The 24,534-nt window shown below is 41.0% G+C and overlaps 1 protein-coding gene across 1 annotated transcript; it reads left to right on the plus strand.

Annotated features, from left to right (window-relative positions):
* On the plus strand, positions 1-23,815 carry UBXN2A (UBX domain protein 2A). The gene is made up of 7 exons (XM_079792611.1): positions 1-209; positions 9,533-9,584; positions 13,369-13,507; positions 14,189-14,295; positions 16,187-16,324; positions 18,229-18,387; positions 19,978-23,815. Exons 2-7 carry the CDS (start codon positions 9,547-9,549, stop codon positions 20,168-20,170), a joined length of 774 nt encoding a protein of 257 aa, XP_079648737.1. The 5' UTR covers positions 1-209; positions 9,533-9,546; the 3' UTR covers positions 20,171-23,815.
* Positions 23,816-24,534: the final 719 nt, after the last annotated feature.

The raw sequence follows: 24,534 nt of genomic DNA on the forward strand, positions 1-24,534 counted from the left end.
GCGCGCGCCCGCGGCGGCGGCGGAGGGAGGCGGGCTGGGTCCCAGGGGCGCGGCCGCGAGCCCGGGAGGGTCTGGGGAGCTGCGGTGCCCCGGTTCTGGGGGGCGGGGGGGCTCCCGTCCGGCGGCGGCGCCCGCGGGCCTGAGCGCATTGAGGACGAGGCCGGGAGGGGACAGCGCGGCGGGTCCCCCTCCAGCGGCCACGCCCGGAGGTGAGTGTCCTGGGGCCGCGGCGCGTTCGCCGGGGAGCGGGGCTGGGCGGTCCGCTCGCTGCCGGGCTGGCGCCGACGTTTGCCGGGCAGGGCGGGGGAGGGGGGGGCCGTCGTTGGGTCCCGCCGTGCCGCCGCGCTCGTCTTTGTCTCGACGAACCCGGTTCCCGCTCGGTTTCGGACCCCGCGTCTGCGATCCCGAAAGGGCGCCATCGGGCGGCGGCGGGGCGAGACCCCAGCCCGGCCCGGCCCAGCCCAGGTGAGCGGGGCTCTCGGCTGCGGGCTGCTGGCTTCCTGAGTGCGAACTCCGGGAAAGCACGTCAGTCGGTTTTCTCGTTCCGAAGACGCTCAGAAACTTGGAGTTAGAGGCTGTCAAAATGCCCTATTTCCAAAGGCGATCGCTGCAAAAAAATAAAAATAAAAAGCACAGCGCAGAAAGCCAAGCGTGTCTGTTGGGGGTTGACCTGTCTTCGTTAACTTCACTCCCAGTCTCCCACAACTCACTTTATTTTGCAGGTTTGGTGTTCGCTGCTTTCATACTTAATTTTCTTTTTTCTGTGTGTCTGTTTTTCCTTTTCACTCGCAGTTGATTGCTTCTCAGGGTGCTGTTCAGGGTTGGCTCCTTCGTCGGTAATTCGAGATCGTTGAAAATTAAGAGGGGAAACTTGTAGCCTGTATTGATGTCGCTGCGGAACTGTAAAGTGGGATTGTAAGGGACATGAAAACCGACTTCCTTATTTCATAGCCATGGCTCAGGCATGTTTGGGGAGTATTTATAAGTTTCTAAATTACAGTTTCGTTTTAATGGGACAAACTTTTAAAAAATTGGTGTTGTGTCTTCTGTGTAAATATGCTGAAAGTCTCAGTGACTTAAAAATGCAGTTTAATTCAATGAGGACTGAGCATCCATGTAAAAACAGTAACGTTAATGCTAGGCACTGGTGGAATCCAAAAATGAGTGAGAATTGTGTGCAGGATGGAGAAAATGATTAAACACAAATAATAATGATACAGACAGAATACAGTGTTAACAGACACTACTTACTTACTGACCACTGACTCCTAGACCTGCAGTGTGGTAAATACTTTACATGCATACTTCATACTTAATGTTTATTACTTAATAATTTGTCGTTCACATTTTTTAGTACCTACTGTGTGCTGAATGCTAATGGTTTTGATATAGTAAGTAGGCAGTTAGACAGACATGAGCAGAGTAGGAACCCTAGGCCAGGTACAAAAGGTCACCTGGTTGGAAAGCCCTGGGTGCCTAGCAACCAGGAAAACAAGTATTGCAGGGTGGGACTTGTCCCGAGTTGACCTTCCTCCTCTGTCAAGTCTCTAGTCACGTGGCAGACCCCCTTAGAGGAAGAACAAGGGGGCTGTTAGAACAGCCCCAGGACACTCCCATCCAAGCCCTTGTACCACTCTCTTAAGCATGAAGTCTCCAGGGCAATGAGGTCCTGGCCTGTATCCAATCATCATAGGAACAAAGACTTGGGTCTGCTGACCACAGAGACAGAGTTTTGGTTAAACTAGAGATAACATTTAGGCCTCAGTTGTGTTTCAGCCCCAGGCCCAGAAAAGCAGCAAAACCAGAAGAAGCATGCCAGGGCTGACATCAGGACCAGCTGCAATGACTAATGACCTCCTACCCTAGTGCCGACCAATCACAGAGACCCGCACGCACCGCGAAAGAACACACCTGGGAAGCTGATGCATATTCTATTGAGCTGCTCCCCCCGAGACTCCCCCTAAAACCCCCAACTTCGGGAAGCAGATAAGATCCCCTGAGATGAGGGGCCCAGACAGTCCCCACACACCTCAGTGTGAACTCGCTCCCACTCGCACTCCCTTACACGCCTGCTCCTTTCCTTCCCCCTTGCTTGCTTTCTCCTAAGTCTTAAGGGCTCTTCTTTTGCCTCCATAACTTGTTTTTCTGAGTCCGTGCAGCCCAGCTAGCTCACTCCTGCTACCTCTGCGACATCCTAAATTCTTCCTCAGCCAAACTCAAGCACGGGAAGTCCAACTTCACAGGTTCCGTCTGGTGCCATTCACAGTTAGCAACAGGATGGCAACCATTATAGATTCCGCCTTTAAAAAGGGACTTTACATTGCCATTTGGGAAACGTTGTCATTGTAAATGCCAGCAAACTTAGAGACTAAAAAAAGGAAGAATGTAGGCTGTGGTGAGAGCAAGTAAGGGGTTGGCGGGGGGCGGGGGGGGTGTGCCTTATCTCAGCCAGGAAAATTAGTTAAGGATTTCCTAAGAAAGTCATCCTCAAGCGGAGGTTTGGGTGAGTAGGAATGGGTGAAGGTGACTCCCAAAGGCGCGAAGAAAAGGTCCAGGCATAGGAAATAGGTTCCACGGAGGCTTGGGAAGAGTTGGGGAACTGAAAGGTCGAAGCCGTTGGGTTGAATGTAGAAAGCAAGGGAGGATGTGGTTGGGGCCAGAGAGACCTTGTGGGGCTGCTGACGCAAGGTTAAGGATTTGCAACCAATTTTTTTTTTCTTTTTGTTTAAACTTTTATGGAGAACTTTTCAAGGCACTCAAATGTAGTGCGAGAACCATACAGTGAACTCCCCTGCAGTGTTATTCAGAGGATTTGGACCGTATTCAAAGAGCAATGGGAGGTCTTTGAAGGGTTTTAAGGAGGGAAGTCCCACAATTAAATTTGTGTCTTAGTCAGAAAGGTCACCCTGACATTTGTGTGGAAATCACATTGGATGGGGGACCTGAGCGGATGTGAGGAAACCAGCTAGAGCGGATGGTGGTGGCTGTGACGATGAGGCAAATTCTAAGTTGCCGACTGGTCTCTCCTGGCTGTGTTAGAAAATCTATATGCATGCCTTTCGGAGAAATCGTGGCAGGTTCTCTAAAGGAGGCTGTATTGGAGATGGGTCTTGCAAGGTAGCTAACATTTCAGGAGCCCGGGATTGAGAATGGCTCGGTGTCAAAGGATGGCTGACAAGGTGACCCTGACCATCTCTGCCCAAGTTTCAAGCTTTCCCTCAGGATTTTCTCAGCCAAACTACTTTTGTCACCGTCACTTCGGTCCTTGGGAGCATGTACCTCATGCATTAGCAATTCTTTCCAGAAGACACAAATGTATTTTCTTTTTTTGCACAGATTACAGGCAGTTAAGTTGAAACTTTCCAAAAGGTTTCATTTTTTCTTACTTAATAGTAAACTAGAATTAATAAAATATTCTGTCTTAAAGTGGCTGATTCTGGTGCTACCATAATTTGCACTCACAGGCCTAATTCTATTCCATAGAACAGTGGTCGGCAAACTGCGGCTCGCGAGCCACATGCAGCTCTTTGGCCCCTTGAGTGTGGCTCTTCCACAAAATACCACGTGCGGGCGCGCACGTACAGTGCGATTGAAACTTCGTGGCCCATGCGGTTTTTGGCCTGGGCGAGTCTATTTTGAAGAAGTGGCGTTAGAAGAAGTTTAAGTTTAAAAAATTTGGCTCTCAAAAGAAATGTCAATCGTTGTCCTGTTGATATTTGGCTCTGTTGACTAATGAGTTTGCCGACCACTGCCACAGAAGAACTAAGTGAAGGAACTGCACGTGGAAATGTGACCCAGGGTTTCTTTTCCCTCGTGTTTAATTCCAGGAATGGCTTTATCCTTAAGGAGAAACTTCGGCTTCTACGTAAAGATGGCACACCCAATGGTATAATATCTTGATACAAATTTTTAGCTTTTGAAAATGTAGCCTGTATTACCTGGTTTGGTTTCGTTTTGTTTTTGTTGTGTGTGTGTTTGCTTTGTTGTTGTTGTTAATTCTCACCCGAGGCTATTTTTTTCATTGCTTTTCAGAAAGACTGGAAAGGAAGGAGGGAGGGAGGGGGAAAGACAGAGGAGAGAGAGAGAAACATTGATCTGAAAGAGACACATCAACTGGCTGCCTCCCACATGCAGCTGACCAGGACTCAAACCCGAGACCCTTCAGTGCGAGGGCCTAACTGCTGAACCACACCAGCCAGGTCCCCTGTTTGTAAAAATAAATAAAATTGGTAATATGCAAATGTTTTCTATGCGAAGTCTAATGTATACATTGAAAAGACTAAATCTTTTTTTAATCCTCACCCGAGGATATGTTTATTGATTTTAGAGAGAGGAGAAGCGAAAGTGAGAGAGAGAAACATCAATGTGAGAGAGAAACACTGATCAGTTGCCTCCCCTAGGCACCCTAACCAGGGATCGAGCCTGAAACCTAGGTATGTGCCCTTACCAGGAATCAAAACCACAACCTTTTGGTGTACAGGACAACACTCCAGCCAACTGAGCCACACTGGTCAGAGCACTAAATCTATTTTGACCAGATTTTCTTTTTAGTGGATATGTTCCAAAAAGCTCAGTGTACTCTGTCTCCTGACTGATTTTATCGCTGCAGTTGTTGGGAGTTAAGTGGGATAATATTTGGGAAGGTGTTTGGTAAACTGTGATATACAGTACAAATGTAAGATGGTGGTGGTACTAATTAGAAGTAAACTGAAGCAAAATGAAGAAATTGTTCATCTGTCCATTCTGAGGCCCACTTCATGCTGGAAACGCCGGAATTTGCCAGATGGCTCTTTTATTCTCTAACTGTACAGAACATGCATTAGGTTCATTGGCGTTATATGACTGTGATCATTGTGGCAGCTCACTCAGTGGATACAAATAAATTTTACATGGTTCAAAAATTATGTAGCCAGTATCCTAGTACAAGTCCATTTGGAACCAAGGACTCTTCATTCTCTTCGGCTGTCATAAAACAAGCAAAACACTGTATCCGTGGCCTAGAACTAGGAAATGATTACTAGTAGTAGTGATTTGCTAGAGGACAACACTTTCAGGATGGTAACTTTGCTTTGCACTTGCTGTGCACTGTGGAAGAAACAGGGAATGTGTACCTCATGATACCGGACCTCAAGGATCTCGGATCCTGTAGAGAGACTAAAAGCCAGAACAGAAACAATAGTAAACAGGATCAGACCAATATGATTTAAATGCCCCAAATCTCAATGCTTTAGGAGAGGAGTGCTAACTGGGTTTATTATTTCACCTTTATGGTAGAAGTGGACCTTGGGTTGGGGCTTGGAAGGGTAATTAGGATAATGCCTAAAGGATAGTTACATTGTGAGCCAAGAAGTGGATGACTATGTTATGTTTATGATACAATAAGGATCATATCTAAACTAAGGGGTTATTTTAGAGTAGTTGAAAATAATGTTGGAAAACTGTCAATGCAAAAAGCAAATGGCACCACTAAAATGTAATGTGTCAGTTTTGTTCAGTATGTGTCCCAAGCACCCAGAATCATGCCTGGTATACAGTAGTTGCTGAATATACATTTTTAATATTTTTAAAACTTTTCTTAGATATAATTAATATACAATAAGATGCACATATTTAAAACATACCATATAGCCCTCGCTGGTTTGGCTCAGTGGATAGAGTGTCGGCCTGTAGACTGAAGGGTCCCGGGTTCGATTCTGGTCAAGGGCACATGCCTGGGTTGCGGACTCCATCCCCAGTGAAGGGAGGGGGGGCGTGCAGGAAGTAGCCGATCAATGATTCTTTCTCATCATTGATGTTTCTACCTTTCTCTCCCTCTCCCTCTCTGAAAACAATAAAAACATATTTTTTTAAGAAGACATACCATGTAATAAATATTTTAGCATTAAATATTTTTATTTTAAATAGTTTTATTTAAATAAGTGCTATTAAATATTTTAAAATATTAAAGAGTATTCAACTATGTCTATGTTTTCTTTCTTAAATAAACAAAAAGAGCCCAGCTGGCATGGCTCAGTGTTTGAGCCTCGACCTAAGAACCAGGAGGTTATGGTTCGGTCCCAGGTTGGAAGCATATGCCCAGGCTCCATCCCCAGTAGGGGGCGTACAGGAGGCAACTGATCAGTGATTCTCTCTCATCATTGATGTTTCCATCTCTCTCTCCCTTCCTCTCTGGAATCAATAAAAAAAATTTTTAAATAAATAAACAAAAAGAAGTAAGTAAAAATGTAACTTTTTCTGAATCTGAATGGTAGGGATGAGTGTTTATATTTTTCTCTATTTTATGTATGTTTGTAAGGGAAGCAATTTTTAAAGGGAAGCAATTAAATAGTTTTAGAAATTATGAGATTTGAAGGAGGAAGTCTTAGGAGAAAACATTAGTACACATGAAGTTCTGGTTTTCTGAATATATTTTTAATTTGTTTTCTGGTTTTTAAAACGTTTTATCAAAGTAACATATACACGGTTTAAAGAGGTAGTGTGGCTTTAGTGACTCTACCTTACCCTCTAGTCAAAAGCTAGAGTCTGAAATTATTGCTGGGAATGCTGCTGAGGGTCCTGGCTTCACATTATTCCCACTCACTCCTCTGCCCTTTAGAATTTCCTCCTCCTTTCTTCCTCTCAGTGTTGCCTAGTGTTTCAGAATTGCTCACAGTTTTCTCATAAGTAGGCTAAGGAATAAAGTCACTATCAGTTTACATTCAAGTCATAATGAAAACAATAAAGGTATTTAAAACAATTTTCAAGATAGGATATTTTCCAGAGCAGACTCCACTGTTCTACTCTAATTCTTAGCAAAACATGGGCTCCCTGGGAATTAGTGCTCCAGCCAAACTGGCTGTGGTTATGGCCCAGCTCCATTAGCAGAAGCAAACTGGAAAGCTGGGATGGAAGTCAGGACCCAAGATCAATCAGACTCTCATTTTCTCTGGTGAAAGGCTGCCCCGGGATCCCATTACCCAGGTTCACTTCACCTCCAGAACCTTCGGAGGCTTTTAAGGGGCCAGTAGATTATTCTAGTGCCCATTTTCTTTCTTGTTCTCTTGGCTTTGGAATGAACCTGGTGGGCCTTTAGTGGCTATGACTGATGTCTGCTTTCTATTTAAATATACTTAAAATTGCCCTGGCCTGTGTGGGTCAGTGGTTAGAGAGCCAGCCCATGCACCGAAGGATCTTGGGTTCGATTCCTGATCAATGGCATGTGCTTGGGTTGCAGGTTGGATCCCCAGCCGCAGTTGGGGTGCATGTGGGAGGCAACCAATCTCTCCTTCTTCCTTCCTCCCTCTTTCTCTCTTTTCCTCCCTCTTTCTCCCCGCTCCATCCCTCCCTTCCAGTCTCTGAAAATCAATGGAAAAAATATCCTCCAGACAGGATTATTTAATAAATAAATATACTTAAAACTTACTTAAAAAAAAAAATCCTGCGCCTAGACTGTTTGGCTCAGTGGACAAAGCGTTGACCTTCAGACCGAAGGGTCCTGGGTTCGATTCTGGTCCAGGGCACGTACCTTGGTTGCAGGCTCCTCCCTGGCCCGGGCCCTGGTCAGGGCGTGTGCAGGAGGCAAACCAATCTTTGTGTTTCTCTCACATCGATGTGTCTCTCTGTCTTTCCCTCTCTTCCACTCTCTCTAAAAATCAATGGAAAAATATCCCCTGGTGAGGATTAACAAAAATAAAATAAAAAAATCCTCACCCAAGGATATTTCCCATTGATTTTTTTTTTTTTAGAGAGAGGAAGGGAGAGGGGGGAGAGAGAGACATTGATTGGTTGCCTCCCATACACACCCAGACCAGGGATCAAACCCAAAACCTAGGTGTGCCCTGAGAAGGAATGACACAGGAACCTTTCAGGTATGGGAGGACACTCTTCCTAACCACACCCGGCCAAGGCTTAAAACTTACATTTTTAAATGGCAGTGCTGTATTTGCCTTTTGTATACGTACTCCCTAGAGAGAATTTAAGAAACATATTCTTATTTGATACCTATTTGAGAGTTGAACTATTTTTAATGCATTGTAGAAATCTAACTTGATTTGTATGTCTCCTTTTTGGGTAAAGTGTTTTCATTTTAAATCTGTAGTGTAGTCTCTGGGATCTTGATATCATAAAAAAATCTGCCATGACCTAATAATAACATATTTTAACTATATTGTTTTTCTTTTAAATATATTTTTATTGATTTCAAATAGGAAGGGAGAGGGAGAGATATAGAAACATTAGTGATGAAAGAGAATCATTGATCGGCCTCCCACACGCCCCCTCCTGGGGATGGAGCCTGCAACCCAGGCATGTGCTCTGACCAGGAATCGAACCCTGACCTCCTGGTTCATAGGTCAATGTTCAACCACTAAGCCATGCTGGCCAGGCTTAACTATATTGTTTTAAGCACATATAAATAGAAGTTATAATTTAGTTTTTCCCTAATATAAACTTTTTTTATTTTTTTAATATAAACTTTTTAAAAGCATAGTCATGAATTGAAACTAACTTATATAGGTTTATTAAAGCATTGCAATCCAGTATTTTTTAAAGCTTACTTAATTTTTTATTTATTTTAAAAAATATATCTTATTGATTTTTTTTTTTTACAGAGAGGAAGGGAGAGGGATAGAGAATTAGAAACATCAATGAGAGAGAAACATCGATCAGCTGCCTCCTGCACACCCCCTACTGGGGATGTGCCCGAAACCAAGGTGCATGCCCTTGACCGGAATCGAACCTGGGACCCTTTACTCTGCAGGCTGACGCTCTATCCACTGGTCAGGGCAAGCTTAGTTAATTTTAAAACATCAAAAAGTCATTGATTTCTTTTTTCTTTCTCTCCATGATCAGTTTGATTGTGTAGGAGACATATGTACTACTATTTGTAATACTTTAAACAATAAAATGAAATAAAATAGATCAGAGGGGGGGAAAAGATTGTGTTTTTGTGTTTGTTTGTTTTTTTAGTTAAATAACCAGACATTCCAGATTAGATAAAACAGACCTGATTTTCCCTAACTTAAATTTTGACAACTGACAACTTGAATTTTGCAATAGGCAGGCAGTTCATAACTATTGTCTGTGTTTGACTTCACATAGCTCATTGGTGTGCTACCACTTTATGTAAAGAAGAGATGGACGTGAATATAGATACTTGTTTATATTAGGGGAAAAAATAAGGTTACCCATAAACTGGGAAGGAGAGGACAAGGCGGGAGGGGCAAGGATGGAAGCGGGATTTCTCTGGAAGAATATTTATATGAAACCATTTAAATATTTTACACACTTAAGAAACATATTAACAATTTGAATTGACTATCAAGTAGGTGGCAACACCACACAGGAATTGTCTCAAGTAATTTAAAACATAATAATTTTACTATGTATCCTAGTGAGAGCTTTGAGTTTGGTGACTTGTTGTTAAGTGTTACTTTGGGACACATAGTAACTTATGTGAGAGAATATGAATGCATGCCATTTAAAATGCTATGAATTAATTTATTAAAAACGCTAATCTCGTAACTTTAACTTTTGTTTCCTTTTACCTTTACAGTAAGGCAGAAGAGAATGAAAGAAGTAGACAATCTTGAAAGTATAAAAGAATGGTAAGTTAATTCGATCTATGAAGTTTCTTTGTTAGTGATGCCTTTGTTAGTTTCTTTTCCTATTTTTACTGCATTTCACTGGCTGTGATAGTAAGTGTTCATTATGATTATCTCAGGTAAATACCTAATAGTAGTATATTTTAAAGCAACTTTTTTTTTTTTTTTTTTACCATCACTGCATTGAATGGATTTTAGTGGAGTCACTAGATCTTCTTGTTACTAATTTAAAAAACCCCAAAACGTTGTTAGGACAATTGCCAAAAAAGTATTTTTAAGAATTTAAGTGAAATAAGCACATTCTTTTTTGGTAGGAAAAAAACGTTAAAATTTTCTCTCTGCATATTACGTCTGTCATATAAATGAGGAATTCCAGTAACTTTGCTTCGTTAGCCTCTTGTGATAGAGTCACAGTGGAACCATGATGGCTTTGGAGTCAAATAAACCTGGGTTTGAATCCATCTCTTTCTTATACTACTTCTCAGATAGATTATTTGAGCTTCAGTATCTCATCTATATAGCCCATGGACACAGACAATAGTGTGGTGAAGGCCTGGGGTGGGGTAGGGGCTGGGTGGAGGAAAGCAAAGTGGGGAGGAATGGGGGGCATCTGTAATACTGTCAACAATAAAAAAATACATTTTTACAAAAATATATGAACTGGGGCTCCACCTAGGTACCTGAAAGATTTGGGGGAGAATTAGATAGCCTATGTAAAGCACTTAGCATAGTATTCGCAACATAGAAGGCACTCAATACACGGTAAATGCAAAATGTATGGCTGTTAATATAGACTACTTTATTCTCGTTTATGGAGGTGAGCTATATCTTGTGTTACGCTCTTTGTTTTAAATCCTTGAGGTACGTTTCTTTCACTCGTAGTTCACGTGAGACAGACAAGCATTTGTTTCACACTTACACATATTTTGAAAATGCTTCTGTACCAAACAAACATCTGTTATTTTTTGACGAGAGTGTTTATTGTTTTATTTATATTTGAGACCAACTGTATAATCTTAAGGTTGTGTCAGGGTTCTCTAAGCCCACCCCCCCCCCCCCCCCCGGTTTATAATCGTACTGTGATTTATGACAGTGGACGGGTGAAAAGCAAAATCAGCAAAGGGGAGAGAGCACATGGAGCAAAGTCCAGGGGAAACCAGGCACCGGCTTCCTAGAGTCCTCGCCTGTGGTTCACCTGGGACGTACTTTATTCTCCCAGTAATAAGTGAGGACAGCCCGTGTGAAATGCTGTCTACCGAGAAAGGTCACTGAACACGAGCCGAGGCATTTTATTGGGGGCTAGTCACCTACTCACATTTCAGACTCTCCGAAGGAAAGCAAGCAGGCCTTTCCAAGGCCAGCAGTGAGGCCCACTGGGTGAACTCTTTTCTACACGGAAATAAAATGAATGAATGATTTAAAAGACTAAAATTAGCTTGGGACCTTTTTTTTTTTTAACAGCTTTATTGAGACCTAATTCACATACCATATAATTTATGCACTTAAAGTATTCAATTCAGTGATTTTTACTGCATTCACAACATTTACCACATTAGTATTGTGAGAAATCATCTTAGGGTGTGATTATTTTTTAATAAGAAGTATCATAGTGTTGCCTTGGAAAAGGCATAATTAATACTTTATGATAATATGGAGTGTCTTAAGAGTAGATATAGAGTCCTAGCTGGTTTGGCTCGGTGGATAGAGCGTCGGCCTGTGGACTGAAAGGACCCAGGTTCCATTCCGGTCAAGGGCACATGCCCGGGTTGCAGGCTCGATCCCCAGTAGGGGGCGTCCAGGAGGCGGCCGATCAATGATTCTCTCTCATTGATGTTTCTATCTCTCTCTCCCTTCCTCTCTGAAGTCAATAAAAATATATGTTTTTTTTAAAAAAGAGTAGATACAGAATTTCCTAGAAGAGTATAAAGAATGTATTTAAATTAAAATATTGCCTGGAGGGAGCTCCAGTAGCGCAATCGGTGAGCGTGCGGTACTTATAAAATATTGCCCGGAGTGTCAGCAATTTGATAGCAATATAATTATAGCTATTTTGAAAGACAATATAGCACAGTGATTAAGAGTGCAGACATTGGTGACCTGGCTTCTGTTCCCAGCTTCACCTCCCAATAGCTTTGTGATCTTGGGCAAATTGCTTAAGCTGTTTCATTATCTATTCACTGGGGCCTTTTAGATCTTGTGAGAATTGAATGAGTTAACACATGTAAAGTACTTAGAATGGTTCCTAACATCCTCCTATATAAAGAAGACTAATATGCAAATTGTCCCCTCAACTGGGATTTTGACCAGGGGGTAGGGCTAGCCAGCCAACCGCCCGCAGCCCCTCCCCCTGGCCAGACCCGCCCCCAGTCGGCCCTCCTCACCCCGATCAGAGGCTGGCTGGACGGACCCCACCCTGCACTAATTCGTGCACCAAGCCTCTAGTGTATTAATAAATGCACAATAACTGTTCGCTATTAAGAGAGGCTTTATAGCATATCATGGTAGTAGCATAGACTTGGAAGACGTTAAGATTCTGTTCACATTCTGTTTCTGCCACTTACTAGTTGTGTAACCTCCGACATGAACGTTAACCTCTCTGACTCATTTTTCTTCTCTATAAAATGTGGATAAAGGTATCTATAGTTCCTGGCACAGTTATAGAAAGTGTTGGTTACTTATTAAATCTGAGAAGCTATATCTCAGAACATTATGAATCTAATATGAATTCAAAAAAGATCAGTCAGGAATATTTTTTCTATCAAACAAATCTAGGTAATATTTCCTATCTATACTAATAAAAGTATAATGTGCTAATTAGACCGGAAGACCTTTTGGACGTCCTTCTGGACAAAGCCATGGTGGCAGGGCCAAGGCAGAGGCAGTTAGGGGCGATCAGGCCAGGAGGGGAGGGCAGTTGGGGGTGATCAGGCTGGTGGGGGTGGAACTTGGGGGCGAGCAGGCCAGCAGGCAGAGTGGTTAGGGGCAGTCAGGCAAGCAGGCAGGTAAGCGGTTAGGAGCCAGCGGTTCTGGAATTGCGAGAGGGATGTCCAACTGCCGATTTAGGCACGATCCCACAGTCGGACATCCCCTGAGGGGTCCCAGATTGGAGAGGGTGCAGGCTGGGCTGAGGAACACCCCGCCCCCTGTGCACAAATTTTGTGCGCTGGGCCACTAGTATAATATAAATATAGAATGAAATCTAGTATATGGAAGTGAGCAAAATGGTGAAGGGGTTCAAAAGGTACATATTTCCAGGTATAAAATAAATAAGCTATGGGGTGTAATGTACTATAGTGACTATAGTTACTAATTAGTGACTATAGTTACTAACACTGTATTGCATATTTGAAAGTTGGTAAGGTAATGCCCTGCCTGGGTAGGTCAGTCGTTTAGAGCATCATCCTGGTGAAATTTATCCCCCAACTCCCACCCCACAGATGTTTTTGGTTGTTATAACACTTTGGGGGGTGGAAAAGTATGCATGCTACTGACATCTAATGGGTCAAGGCCACGGATGCTGCTAAACATCCTAGAATACATAGGACATCCTGCACAACAAAGAATTATCTCTCCCCAAATGTCAATAGACTCAACTTGAGAAAACCCTGCTCTGGACCAAAAAGGGTTAATGACTTCCCAAGGTCACCTACATGTTAACTTAGAAGAGGGTCTAGACTGAGGACTTGGAAGTAGCATCTCAGGTCAGGATCCCTTAACTAGAATAACTTATGTAAATTTTAGAGAACTAGTAGTTAATCATGCTTACTTTTCTTTGTTGTGTCTATAGGGTTTGTGAAACAGGACCTGACACCCAACCTCTTAGTGACAATCGACAAACAACTTGTGAGCATTTTGTCGACAGTCTTTTTGAGGAAGCCCAGAAGGTTGGTGCCAGATTCTTGTCTCCCACTGAACAGAAGAAACAGGTAAAGGCCTATGACTTTTTTTTCTCCTTTTCTCCACATATGGACCTTTTACAGGGTCCATGGGATCAAAACTGTGTAATAACAACAGTGAGATGTTATTTACCTGGTCATCGTGTTGACCTTGCACTGATCCTGCAAAATCGATGGTGGGTAGTAAAGCTGCCGGCACCTTAGAAGGAATCAAGCCCTAACCGGTTTGGCTCAGTGGATAGAGCGTTGGCCTGTGGACTGAAGGGTCCCAGGTTCAATTCCCGCCAAGGGCATGTACCTTGGTTGCGGGCACATCCCCAGTAGGGGGTGTGCAGGAGGCAGCTGATCGATGTTTCTCTCATCGATGTTTCTAACTCTCTATCCCTCTCCCTTCCTCTCTGTAAAAAAATCAATAAAATATTTTTTTTTTTAAAAAAAGGAAGGAATCAAGGCAGTGGCTCCAAACTGTACTAGTAATTACTGTCTTCTTTGCTTGCACTTGCAGGGGGAAAATGAACGCTGGTTTCAATTAAGAATGTTCTTGAAGAAGTCGTAGAAATGATACATTTTATTAAATCCCAGTCGTCCAGTGCATATCTTATTAATATTGTGTGACAAAATGCGCAGTACACAATAAGGCATTTTACAATATACAGACGTATCATATTTTTTTAATTAACATGGTGCATGTTGTGTCTTCCTGCTTTGCAGGTAGATATAAATATAAAATTATGGAAAAATGGATTCACGGTCAATGATGATTTCAGAAGTTATTCAGATGGTGCAAGTCAGCAGTTTCTGAATTCCATCAAAAAAGGGTAAGCAACCTTTGTAAAGAGAAGGATAGTTTAGGCATATTTCATTTGGAAGGATGGTTTTTAATGGCTGTTTACACATCCCTACACATTCACAGGTACTTTTAGAAATTCATATTTTCATAGGATGGGCTTTCTTAAGAGAGCCACAGCTATAATTTTGAAAAAAGTGTAGGAGTTTTGAATTTTGATCAGTCAAAATCTGATTTAAACTAATTCACTTTGCCAAGAATTACCTAATACCACATCCTAGTTGTTACATTTAATATTCATGTTTAAATACCTTTATAGTCTCTGAGCTGTGATTTCCATTGCATAGGTATCCCATTTAGTTTACCCATTTATCGGTGGGTAAACATTTGGGTCATTTCCACATTTTGGCCATTGCGAATAATGCTATTATGAACATTCCTGTAGCATTTTATGTAGCAAGTTTTTGTGTGGACATATGTTTTCAATTCTCTCAGGTCTAGGAACAGAATTGTTTTTAACTCTGTGTTTAACTTTATGAAGAACTACCAAACTGTATTCCAAAGTGACTGCACCATTTTACACTCCCACCAACAGTGTATGAGAGTTCCAATTTTTCATAGCCCTGTGAACACTTATTAGTGTCACTTTTTTTAATCACTGTTATCCTAGTGGGTATGAAGTGGTATCTTACTATGTTTTTGATTTCCATTTCCCTAATGACCAGCGATGCTGGGCATTTTTTCATGTACGTATTAACCGTGTGTATATCTTCTTTCAACAAAATGTCTATTCAAATCCTTTGTCCATTTTTCTCTTTGCCTGTTTTTAAAATTGGGTTACTTGCATTTTGTTGAATTGTGAGAGTGCTTTATATATTTGAATACAGGTCTGAATGACCTATATATCTGTATGCTAACGTGAGAAGAGTTCTGTGGTATATTGCTTTAAAAAAAGCAGTTTGCAGCCCTAGCTGGTTTGGCTCAATGTATAGAGCGTCGGCCTGCGGACTGAAGGGTCCCAGGTTCGATTCGGTCAAGGACACATGCCTGGGTTGAGGGATCGATCCCCAGTAGGGGGTGTGCAGGAGGCAGCCAATCAGTGATTCTCTCTCATCATTGATGTTTCTACCTCTCTCTCCTTCTCCCTTCCTCTCTGAAATTAAAAAAATAAATAAATTCTGACATGTTTCATATTTTATTTGTCATCCCCAGAGTAAATCTATATTTTCATTTAAAATTTGAAATGATAGCTTGATTTTTCTAGTATATTTATAGCCCTATTCAGACACCTATAAAAATTATCAAATTGCTTAAACTTAGCAGCATATGGTCATCAAATATCTCATGACTTTAGTACCATTCTTGGTGCTGCCGAATGACTCAAGCTGTTCATGAATTTGTACTCTAAACAATAATTCAGTAGTATTATTCTTGGTTTTTAGTATTTGTATTATTTAACTTATTTTAACTGCATTCATTTTTATTGTGAAGATGACATATCTCTTATTTCTATACTAGAGGCCCGGTGCACGAAATTTGTGCATGGGTAGAGTCCCTAGGCCTGGCCAGCGATCAGGGCCGATCTGTGGGGTGACTGGCAGGGCAATTGGGGAGGGCGGGGGTGAGGAGGGGCTCCGGCTGGCACTTGCCTTGGCTGGCCTGGGGCCTGCGGGCTGGGGACAGCTCTTGCGTTGAGCGTCTGCCCCCTAGTGGTCAGTGCACATCATAGCAAGCGGCCTTAGCATATCATTTGCCTATTACACTTTGATTGGTTGAAAGGACGACTGGATAACCAGACACTTCGCATATTAGGCTTTTATTATATAGGATATTTTTCACTTCCTTTTGCATGTAGAGTATGTTTTTTAGAAAAAGAAAATGCACATGTTGAGTGTGGGCACTTTGTTTCTTTCCCTTCCCAGGGAATTGCCTTTGGAATTACAGGGAACATTTGATAAGGAGGAGGTGGATGTTAAAGTTGAAGATAAGAAACATGAAGTATGTGTGGCAACGAAGCCTGTGTTCCAGCCCTTCTCAGGACAGGGTCACCGACTGGGAAGGTGAGTGGGCTCACGATCTGTACTTTTCGTAGCAGAGGCTGGACTAACATTCAGCCCATCATTATTTTACCAGAGAGACCACAGATATGGAGCTTATCGTTTCTCCTATTGCAAATGGAATTTTTTATTAATCCTCACCCGAGGACATGCAGAGAGAGAGAGAGAGAGAGAGAGAGAGAGAGAGAGAGAGAGAGACAGAAAGAGAGAGGGAGATTAAGTGAAACATCAATGTGAGAAAGAAACATAGAAACATCGATCAATTGCCTTTGGGGATCAGACCCACAACCCAGGTACTAGTATGTGCCCTGAATGGGAATTGAACTAGCAACCTTTCTGTGCACGGGACGATGCTCAACCAACTGAGCCACTTCACCTAGTGCAAATGAAACTTTTTATGTTAGCTTTTGTGAGGACTCCTCTAAGTCATATTTACCTTAGTGTGAATTAGCATATGCTGGCACTACAGTAAAAAAAATCTTGTAGGCTTGTTTGGTTTCATCAAATCAAAAGTGCATGGCTTATTGAGGACATTAGGCAAAATTGGATGGATGAGTCATTTCTTTTCTCCCTTACACCTGCCACTTGACCTTTGCCATTGAAGTTAGTGTGCATATACTAGCTTTTGAATATAGGGTTCCATTTTACACATACCACTGCTTTCAACATTGTACTGTAATCAGTATCTGAATTTTGAGGTAATAAAAATGAAAAATGCCTGATAAAGTTAGCAGTATTAAAACCTTTATTTATTTATTTTTGTTGTTAATGAAAATAAGCTTTATGTCCTAGCCAGTTTGGTTCAGTGGATAGAGCGTCGGCCTGCGGACTGAAGGGTCCCGGGTTCGATTCTGGTCAAGGGCACATTCCCGGTTTCGGGCTCAATCCCCAGTAGGGGGCGTGAAGCAGGCAGCCGATCAATGATTCTCTCTCATCATTGTTGTTTCTATCTCTCTCTCCCTCTCCCTTCCGATCTGAATACAATAAAAATATATTTTAAAAAATTAAAAAAAGAAAATAAGCTTCATTATATCAAGTAATAAATATATAAAAAGATGCAGTGGCAGTCATTTCCTTTCAGATATTTATAGTATCAAAACCTTTATTTATGCCCAGTTGGTGTGGCTCAGTGGTTGAGTGTCAACCCATGAACCAGGAGCTCAGGGTTCGATTCCTGGTCAGAGCACATGCGCGGATTGCGGGCTCAATCCCCAGTAGGGGCATGCAAGAGGCAGCCAGTCGGTGATTCTCTCTCATCATTAATGTTTCTAACTTTCTCTCTCTCTCCTTTCTTCTCTCTGAAATCAAAAACACACACACCTTTAATTACTTTCAGATTTTGCAGTTGTATTTTTATTTTGTTTTGTTTTGTTTTATCCTCACCTGAGGATATTTCCATTGATTTTTTTTAGGGAGAGTGGGAGAGAGAGGGAAAGACAGAGAAACATCTATGTGTTTAGAGAAACACATCTATTGGTTGCCTCCTGCACGGACCCCAACTAGGGTCCGGGCTGGGGAGGAGCCTGCAACCAAGGTACGTACCCTTGACTGGAATCGAACCCGGGACCCTTTGGTCCACAGGCCAACGCTCTATCCACGGAGCAAAACGGGCTAGGGCTGCAGTCTTCTGTATATCTATGCCTTATAGTAGAATATGCAGAGGTTAGATGTGGGATCACTTTTATTTTTATGAATTCTCATATGTTAATTATCAAGATTGGTAAGGTGTATACACATTCATGCACACATATAAAAATATCCAGATGTGATTTTCAGAATGCTGAAAAAATTTTTTATTCCATTGGATCTACTTTTTAACAGAATAATAGTGTGCATTTGGTGAAAATGAATGACATATATATCTGTGTGCTAACATGCATCTGATTTTATTGTCTGGATTTTTTTAGTGCCACACCAAAAATTATTTCTAAAACAAAAAGTATTGAAGTTGAGAAGAAAACTAATTTGTCTACTGTCCCACTAAACAACCTGGAACCCATCACTAATATACAGATCTGGTTAGCCAGTGGGAAAAGGATTGTTCAGAAATTTAACATGTCTCATAGGTGAGTTTTTCATTTCATTATTTGGCTGATTTTTTTTTTATAATTTTAATTTTTATTTCTTCTATTCAGTGCATTTCTTTATTATCTTAATGTGATTATAGAGATCACAGTAACATTTGTTTTTTGTTTTGTTTTTTTAACCTGGGCATGTGCCCTTGACCATAATCGAACCTGGGACCCTTCAGTCCACAGACCAATGCTCTGTCCACTGAGCCAAACCGGCTAGGGCGAGTTCCTTTAATCTTTACTGTTTTTCTTACTTTTTATATTTATATTGTTTTCCATAAGCTTTAGCCATTAGTTATCTAATATTTGGTATTCAAAAATATAAACAGGACCACATCCTAGACTTTTTTCGTAACCTGCACAGGTTTAATCGAGTGGCATTTTTGAATTTTAGTGAATTGACTGGGAGAATTTTGTCTTTCGTGATATGCCCTATTTCATTAAGTCTGAGTTGCACATTTTTTACGTCCAGCGCCTCTGAAATGGGGATGCATCCATTGTTGGCCACATGGCAATCATGTCACAACTGTCTTTGCCTTAGGATCTGCCTCAGAGCATGCAAAGCAAGGATAAGATGAACAAAAAGCATCCCAGAGACAGGGCAGAACACTTCTTAAAAGACATTCTGTATCACCGACACACCTGGTGCTTCCCAGGATGGGTATTACGTGGAAAAACATGTCCCGGATCCGAGTGTGACTAGTGTTCATTAGGAATGACTCAGCCATTTCATTGTACTTACATGATGGAACCCCTTGAGTGACTTGATAAATTTTTGTATGAAATTAAGTTAAAAGTGCTCTTTCAATAAATATTAAAAAGAATTCTAAGTGTTAAAAAAAAACACTTTGTCATAATCTGGATTTTTTTTTGTTACACATAAAATGATGTGTCTTAAAATCAATGGCATCTTAGTTTTGATGAACTGCACATGCGCTCTCCCTCTCTAAATACACATACGTGCGTAGATGAACATAACTCTGAGCTGCCTTCAAGATTGCAATGATTATTTTACTGCATGTGCATTATTCCGACGTCGATTCTCCCTGCACTGAGTGAAGGACTTTCCTGATTGGATTTGAAGCACAGCATGACCTGGTATTTAAAAGAAACCTATGCCTGTCTGTCTGATCCATTCGGAGCTAGGTGTGTAGATATGTAAACGTTCTATTATAGAAACTTAGAGATATACACAAAAGCAAAGAGAACAGAATGACCTATCACTTAGTTTCCACGGAACTATTTCTCAGCAAATCCCAGACTTCATATAGTTTCATATGTAAATACTGCAGTATGTATCTCTAATAGATAAGTACTCTTTAAAAATGTAACCATAGTAAAAAAAATAAATAAATAAATAAAAAAGTAACCATAATACCCTTGCCACATCTAAGATGATGAATAGCAGTTTCCTACTGTCACCAAGGGTCCACCCCTAAAAGATAGCCCCAGTGAACAGCTCTATCATTATCCTTTGAGTGTTCTATGTATTCACACAGCCAGGTATCTTCACAAGTTACTACTTTTAAATTGGCTCGTTCACATTTCCATAAAACTGCATTAATAGTTGGTGCCATTTTACAGGATAAGCCACATCAAAGACTTCATCGAAAAGTACCAAGGATCTCAGAGAAGTCCTCCCTTTTCCCTGGCCACGGCGCTCCCCTACCTCAGGTTGCTGGACGAAGCACTCACGCTGGAAGAAGCGGACTTACAGAACGCCGTTGTCATTCAGAGACTCCACAAAACCACGGAACCTTTCAGAGAACTCTCATAACATTGACCTTTGACACACTAAGCGGAAAGTTTGCAGGGAAGCGGTGGTTTGTAAGTGAACATGCAAACCAAAATGGGGGGAAGTCAGGTTTGCTGAACTTTTGGTTCGAGACCTATTGAACTCCCTTCCGATGGGAAGACAAGTATGTACAAATCAGGAGAGGAAACTATGACGAAACTATATTCAGTGCCCTGTCTCCCAAAGGCTACTCAGAAACATATACTTCTTTTCAAATACCAATTATTCAACATAAGATATATCATTCAGTATCTTAATGTGCTATAAATTAGCAAACATGTTCACAGCATCACTCATTTAAACATCATTCCCAAACAGCAGTGATTTATTTAAAGGTTAGCTTGGCTCAGAATTTTTAAATAGCAATACATTGAAAATAGTACACGGCAGGTTAAAAGCATCAGTGTCCTTATTTTATACCTGAGATACAGTCAGATGCTACAAGGAGCTCTTCCACCACAGCTCTGCCTAAACCGCGAAGTGCTCGCAGTCTGCATTCTCTAAGGCAAGAGACACTCCGATATTAACTTGGCAATAGTACCTAGTCTTTTCATGTAAGAATAAAACTCTGTAGCTTAGTATAATGTCAGGATTAATCTGTCTACTCACATTTCTACATTGCTGAGAAGTATAATTTTTTAAATATATTTTTATTGATTTCAGAGAGGAAAAGAGAGTGAGAAACATCAATGATGAGAGAGAATCATTGATTGGCTGCCTCCTGCATGCCCCACACTGGGGATCAAGCCCGCAACCTGGGCATGTGCCCTGACCAGGAATGGAACCGTGACCTCCTGGTTCACAGGTCGATGCTCAACCACTAAGCCAGGCCGGCCAGGCGAGAAGTATAATTTTTTTAAAAAAACTGTGTTCTCTCCAGGAACCTCAGTTCACCCCCTATTTTATTTTCTTTCAAAAATTAGGGACTTATTCTTAGCTAACAATTCGCAGTATGCCACTCCTTTGAGACTGCTTACTTAGAATCCAATGTTGTGTTGTCACATTGCTAATTAATATTTTTTAAATGCCTCACGTAACGTATGGTTTTCTATTCCATACATTAGAGTCAACCTGTGTATACGTTCAAGGGTTATTTATTACCTTCTCATGTCACCAAGGAAGACTTGCCTTGTTTCTTAGACTTGAAAACGAGTTAGACTTCAGTATCCACTGTCCGGTTGCATCCCCTTGCCCAAAAACAGGTTTAGGAAGCCTTTTTGCTAATGATCTGTTGAATCATACTTAAAGTGAAATACACTAGTACACCGAGTGTGCCAAGGAACTGAGCAGCCGTGCCCGTCAGCAGTCATGTTCACAGGGCATGGGGCGTCTGCTGGAGGGAGCGGGTCTGAAACGGTTTGGCCTCAGGACCTTTTGTTGATGTGGGTTATCAATATGTTAAAAATTAACAAGTTACACATATTTATTCATTTAAAAATAATAAACACGTAAATATAAACACTTCTATGAAAAAATCTCTATTTTCCGAAACATTCAAAATTAAGGTTTCGTGAGAAAAGTGGCATTGTATCCCATTTTTTGCAGATGTCTTTCCTGCCCGCCTTAAAGAGACAGATGGTGTCTCATGTCTGCTTCCACGGTCAATCTGTTGTGATATCACACATCATGTGGCCTCCGGTAAATGCTACTGCACGTTCATGAGAAAATGAACAAAACAAATAACGTCTCCGTACGATCATGAAAACAGTGTTGGCCTTGTGCCCCCCCACCCCAAGCCGTTCTGATAAAGCAGTGATTTGCCGAGATTCTCACGCCTTAGTGTGAGAATCCCTTGGGAAGCTTTCCAAAAGGCCTGCTCCTGCCGCTTACCACACACATTCTGACTCATCGGATCTGGGGTGAGTCCCAGACCTCCGCATTTTCTATCTCGTTTGATTCTTAGGTATGTGATGGCAGGAAATCCTGCACCAAAGCGTCCCCCCAAGAAAATAAAGCCTCATGTGCGCCATGGACAGTGGAATGGGGGGTCCTCTCCGTTTTATCTTTGTCCCCCACCGTTTGTTCTTAGACTGTTCCCTTTTAACTCTGAACTAACCATGCCATAAACCTATACGTCGTCTTCTAGGAGCACAGCTGAGATAAGGCTGGAACGTTTAAATGAGGTTTTTTATCAAAGGCTCAGGAATAACGAAAGGGAAGTACCCTTAGAACTAGGTGGCCTGTTTTATAAGCTACTACATCTTCTGTTGGAGGAACATTTGAAGAATGCTTTCTTTTCCCAGCCTCTACCTGGTAGAGACCTGTCCTTTTACTGGGAAGGGAGGGAGGACCAAGGAAAACCTTCCCTTTTTGTTATTTGTTCTCAGAAACGAACAGATATGCAATAGAAAATCAATATTGTCAGTAATGTTGACAGCTGTGGCAGAGCCCTCTAGTGACACAGTGGCATTCTTTACAATAATGAGGGGACAGTAACATCAATGAACTTCTCTTTCGGATATAAAATAACATAAGGTGGTTATTAATATATTTTCAAGAATAGGTAAGAAAATGTTTCATATAGGCCTATCATGAAGCATTTTACAATTTTTACTTGCATGACTATAGTCATTATGTGATTCTCCATATATTTCTATAAAGGGCCTCTTGAAAATATTTGTCTTGTACCTATAGAAAAGCCTCCTTCGTGGATGTTCCCATTTATAATTCTTTAACCGGGAGACACCCAGGAGGTTTTCTTGTGTGTCCATGTAGAATACACCCCAGTGGGAAGTTTCTATCAGGAAAGACCCATCACCAGCAGTAACCTTCATTTTTGTAACTGGAAAAACGTTCACTAATATTGGATAATATTCTCAGAGGTTTTCTAAAATGAGAATCATCTGATAAAGCTTTTTACCTGAGTTTCACATTCTAAAGTTGTTAATTAAATGTGTAGAATATTCAAAACATGTTGATTTTAGAAAACATAAGCTGAATTTGTTAAGGGAAGGCAACTGGCAATGAAGCATATTAGGTGTGGAATATAATTTGACCTAACGTCATTTCAAAACTATTGTCAGTTTCATGAAAATCATTGTTAGGGTTAGTAGATAGAAGTACATTTCTAATTTTGCAGATTCTAATTTATTGGTTAAATTACTATGCATTTTCTTGGTTATAAAGGTGATCTTATTTTATATACTTCTCTCCTTCAGAATACTTTTCATTATGTTTCATTGTGTTGAAAATATGGTATGTATGCATCTATTTTAGTGCCTTAAAGTACTTTGAAAGCAATCTTTTGCTAAAGGCTAAAAAACTGTTGTCTTAAGGGTGGAATACTGTTTGTTAAAAGGACCTGTGAAATAATTCATACTTGTTTGTTATAAAGTGGTTGCATATAGATGCATTTGTCATTTTTATTTGGCAAATTCATTCAGTTTGAGAATCTACAAATACTTACTAGTTGCCTTCCGTTTGCCAGGTACTTTAACCAATGTTACTGTCACTTAATACTCAGAAATGTTAAAGTGTGGTATTTTTTATACTAACTCAGTGTTTGTGTTTGTTTTTAAACCATCCTTGTGACCTGAGTTGAACTAGCATGAAGACTCCTTGGTAGTATTTACTTCTTTGTTCTTTCTCTAACTACAAACCATTTAATTAAAAAATAGTTACACAGTACATCTTCAAATAGCAGTGTTTTACTCAGTAGACGAATATTTGACTCTTTGTTGTTTGCTTTAAATGTATTTTTGCACAGGTAATTCATATAAATTATAGAAAATTATAAGATGCAGATATTCTTAAATGATCTTTAAGTCACCTGTGTTACCATAAAAACATTCAAACCTGTAAAGAATTTTTGTGAGTTTATTTGAGCCAAACTGTCGACATGTGCCAGGAAGCAGAACCTCAACGAAATGAGATAATGCTCCGGAGAATGGCAGGTTACATCTGTATTTATACATTGCAATCAAAGGAAGGGACGTAGGTGGGTTACATGAAATCCATTTGTGATAGACTAGAGAGGCGGGAGAAAGCAAATTGGGGAAACCCCTGGGATTGGATATAAAGTAAAATGATCGACACATACTTAGGTGGTGCAGGAACAATTAACATGATGATAATGAAGGAATTTGTGGTATCTGTCCTGGCACATTAGGTTGTGCCCCAAGGGGTCCAGAAAAAGGGAAGTTACAAGTTACCCAGACATTTCAAGGGTCTGTTATTATAGGTGCAAAAAGACAGATAGGCTCAGTTAAGGTAAAGGTTGACCTTATCAGTGAAGATACCGGCCTAGGATGTAACTATCCACCATAACTGCTTTTAGTTAATGTTTAATTTCAGACCATCCTTTGTGGTTACTTTAGGTCTCTGAGTTTCAAGACCACCATGCAGGC

Source organism: Cnephaeus nilssonii (assembly GCF_951640355.1).
Source record: "Cnephaeus nilssonii genome assembly, chromosome: 15".
Lineage (NCBI taxonomy): Eukaryota > Metazoa > Chordata > Mammalia > Chiroptera > Vespertilionidae > Cnephaeus > Cnephaeus nilssonii.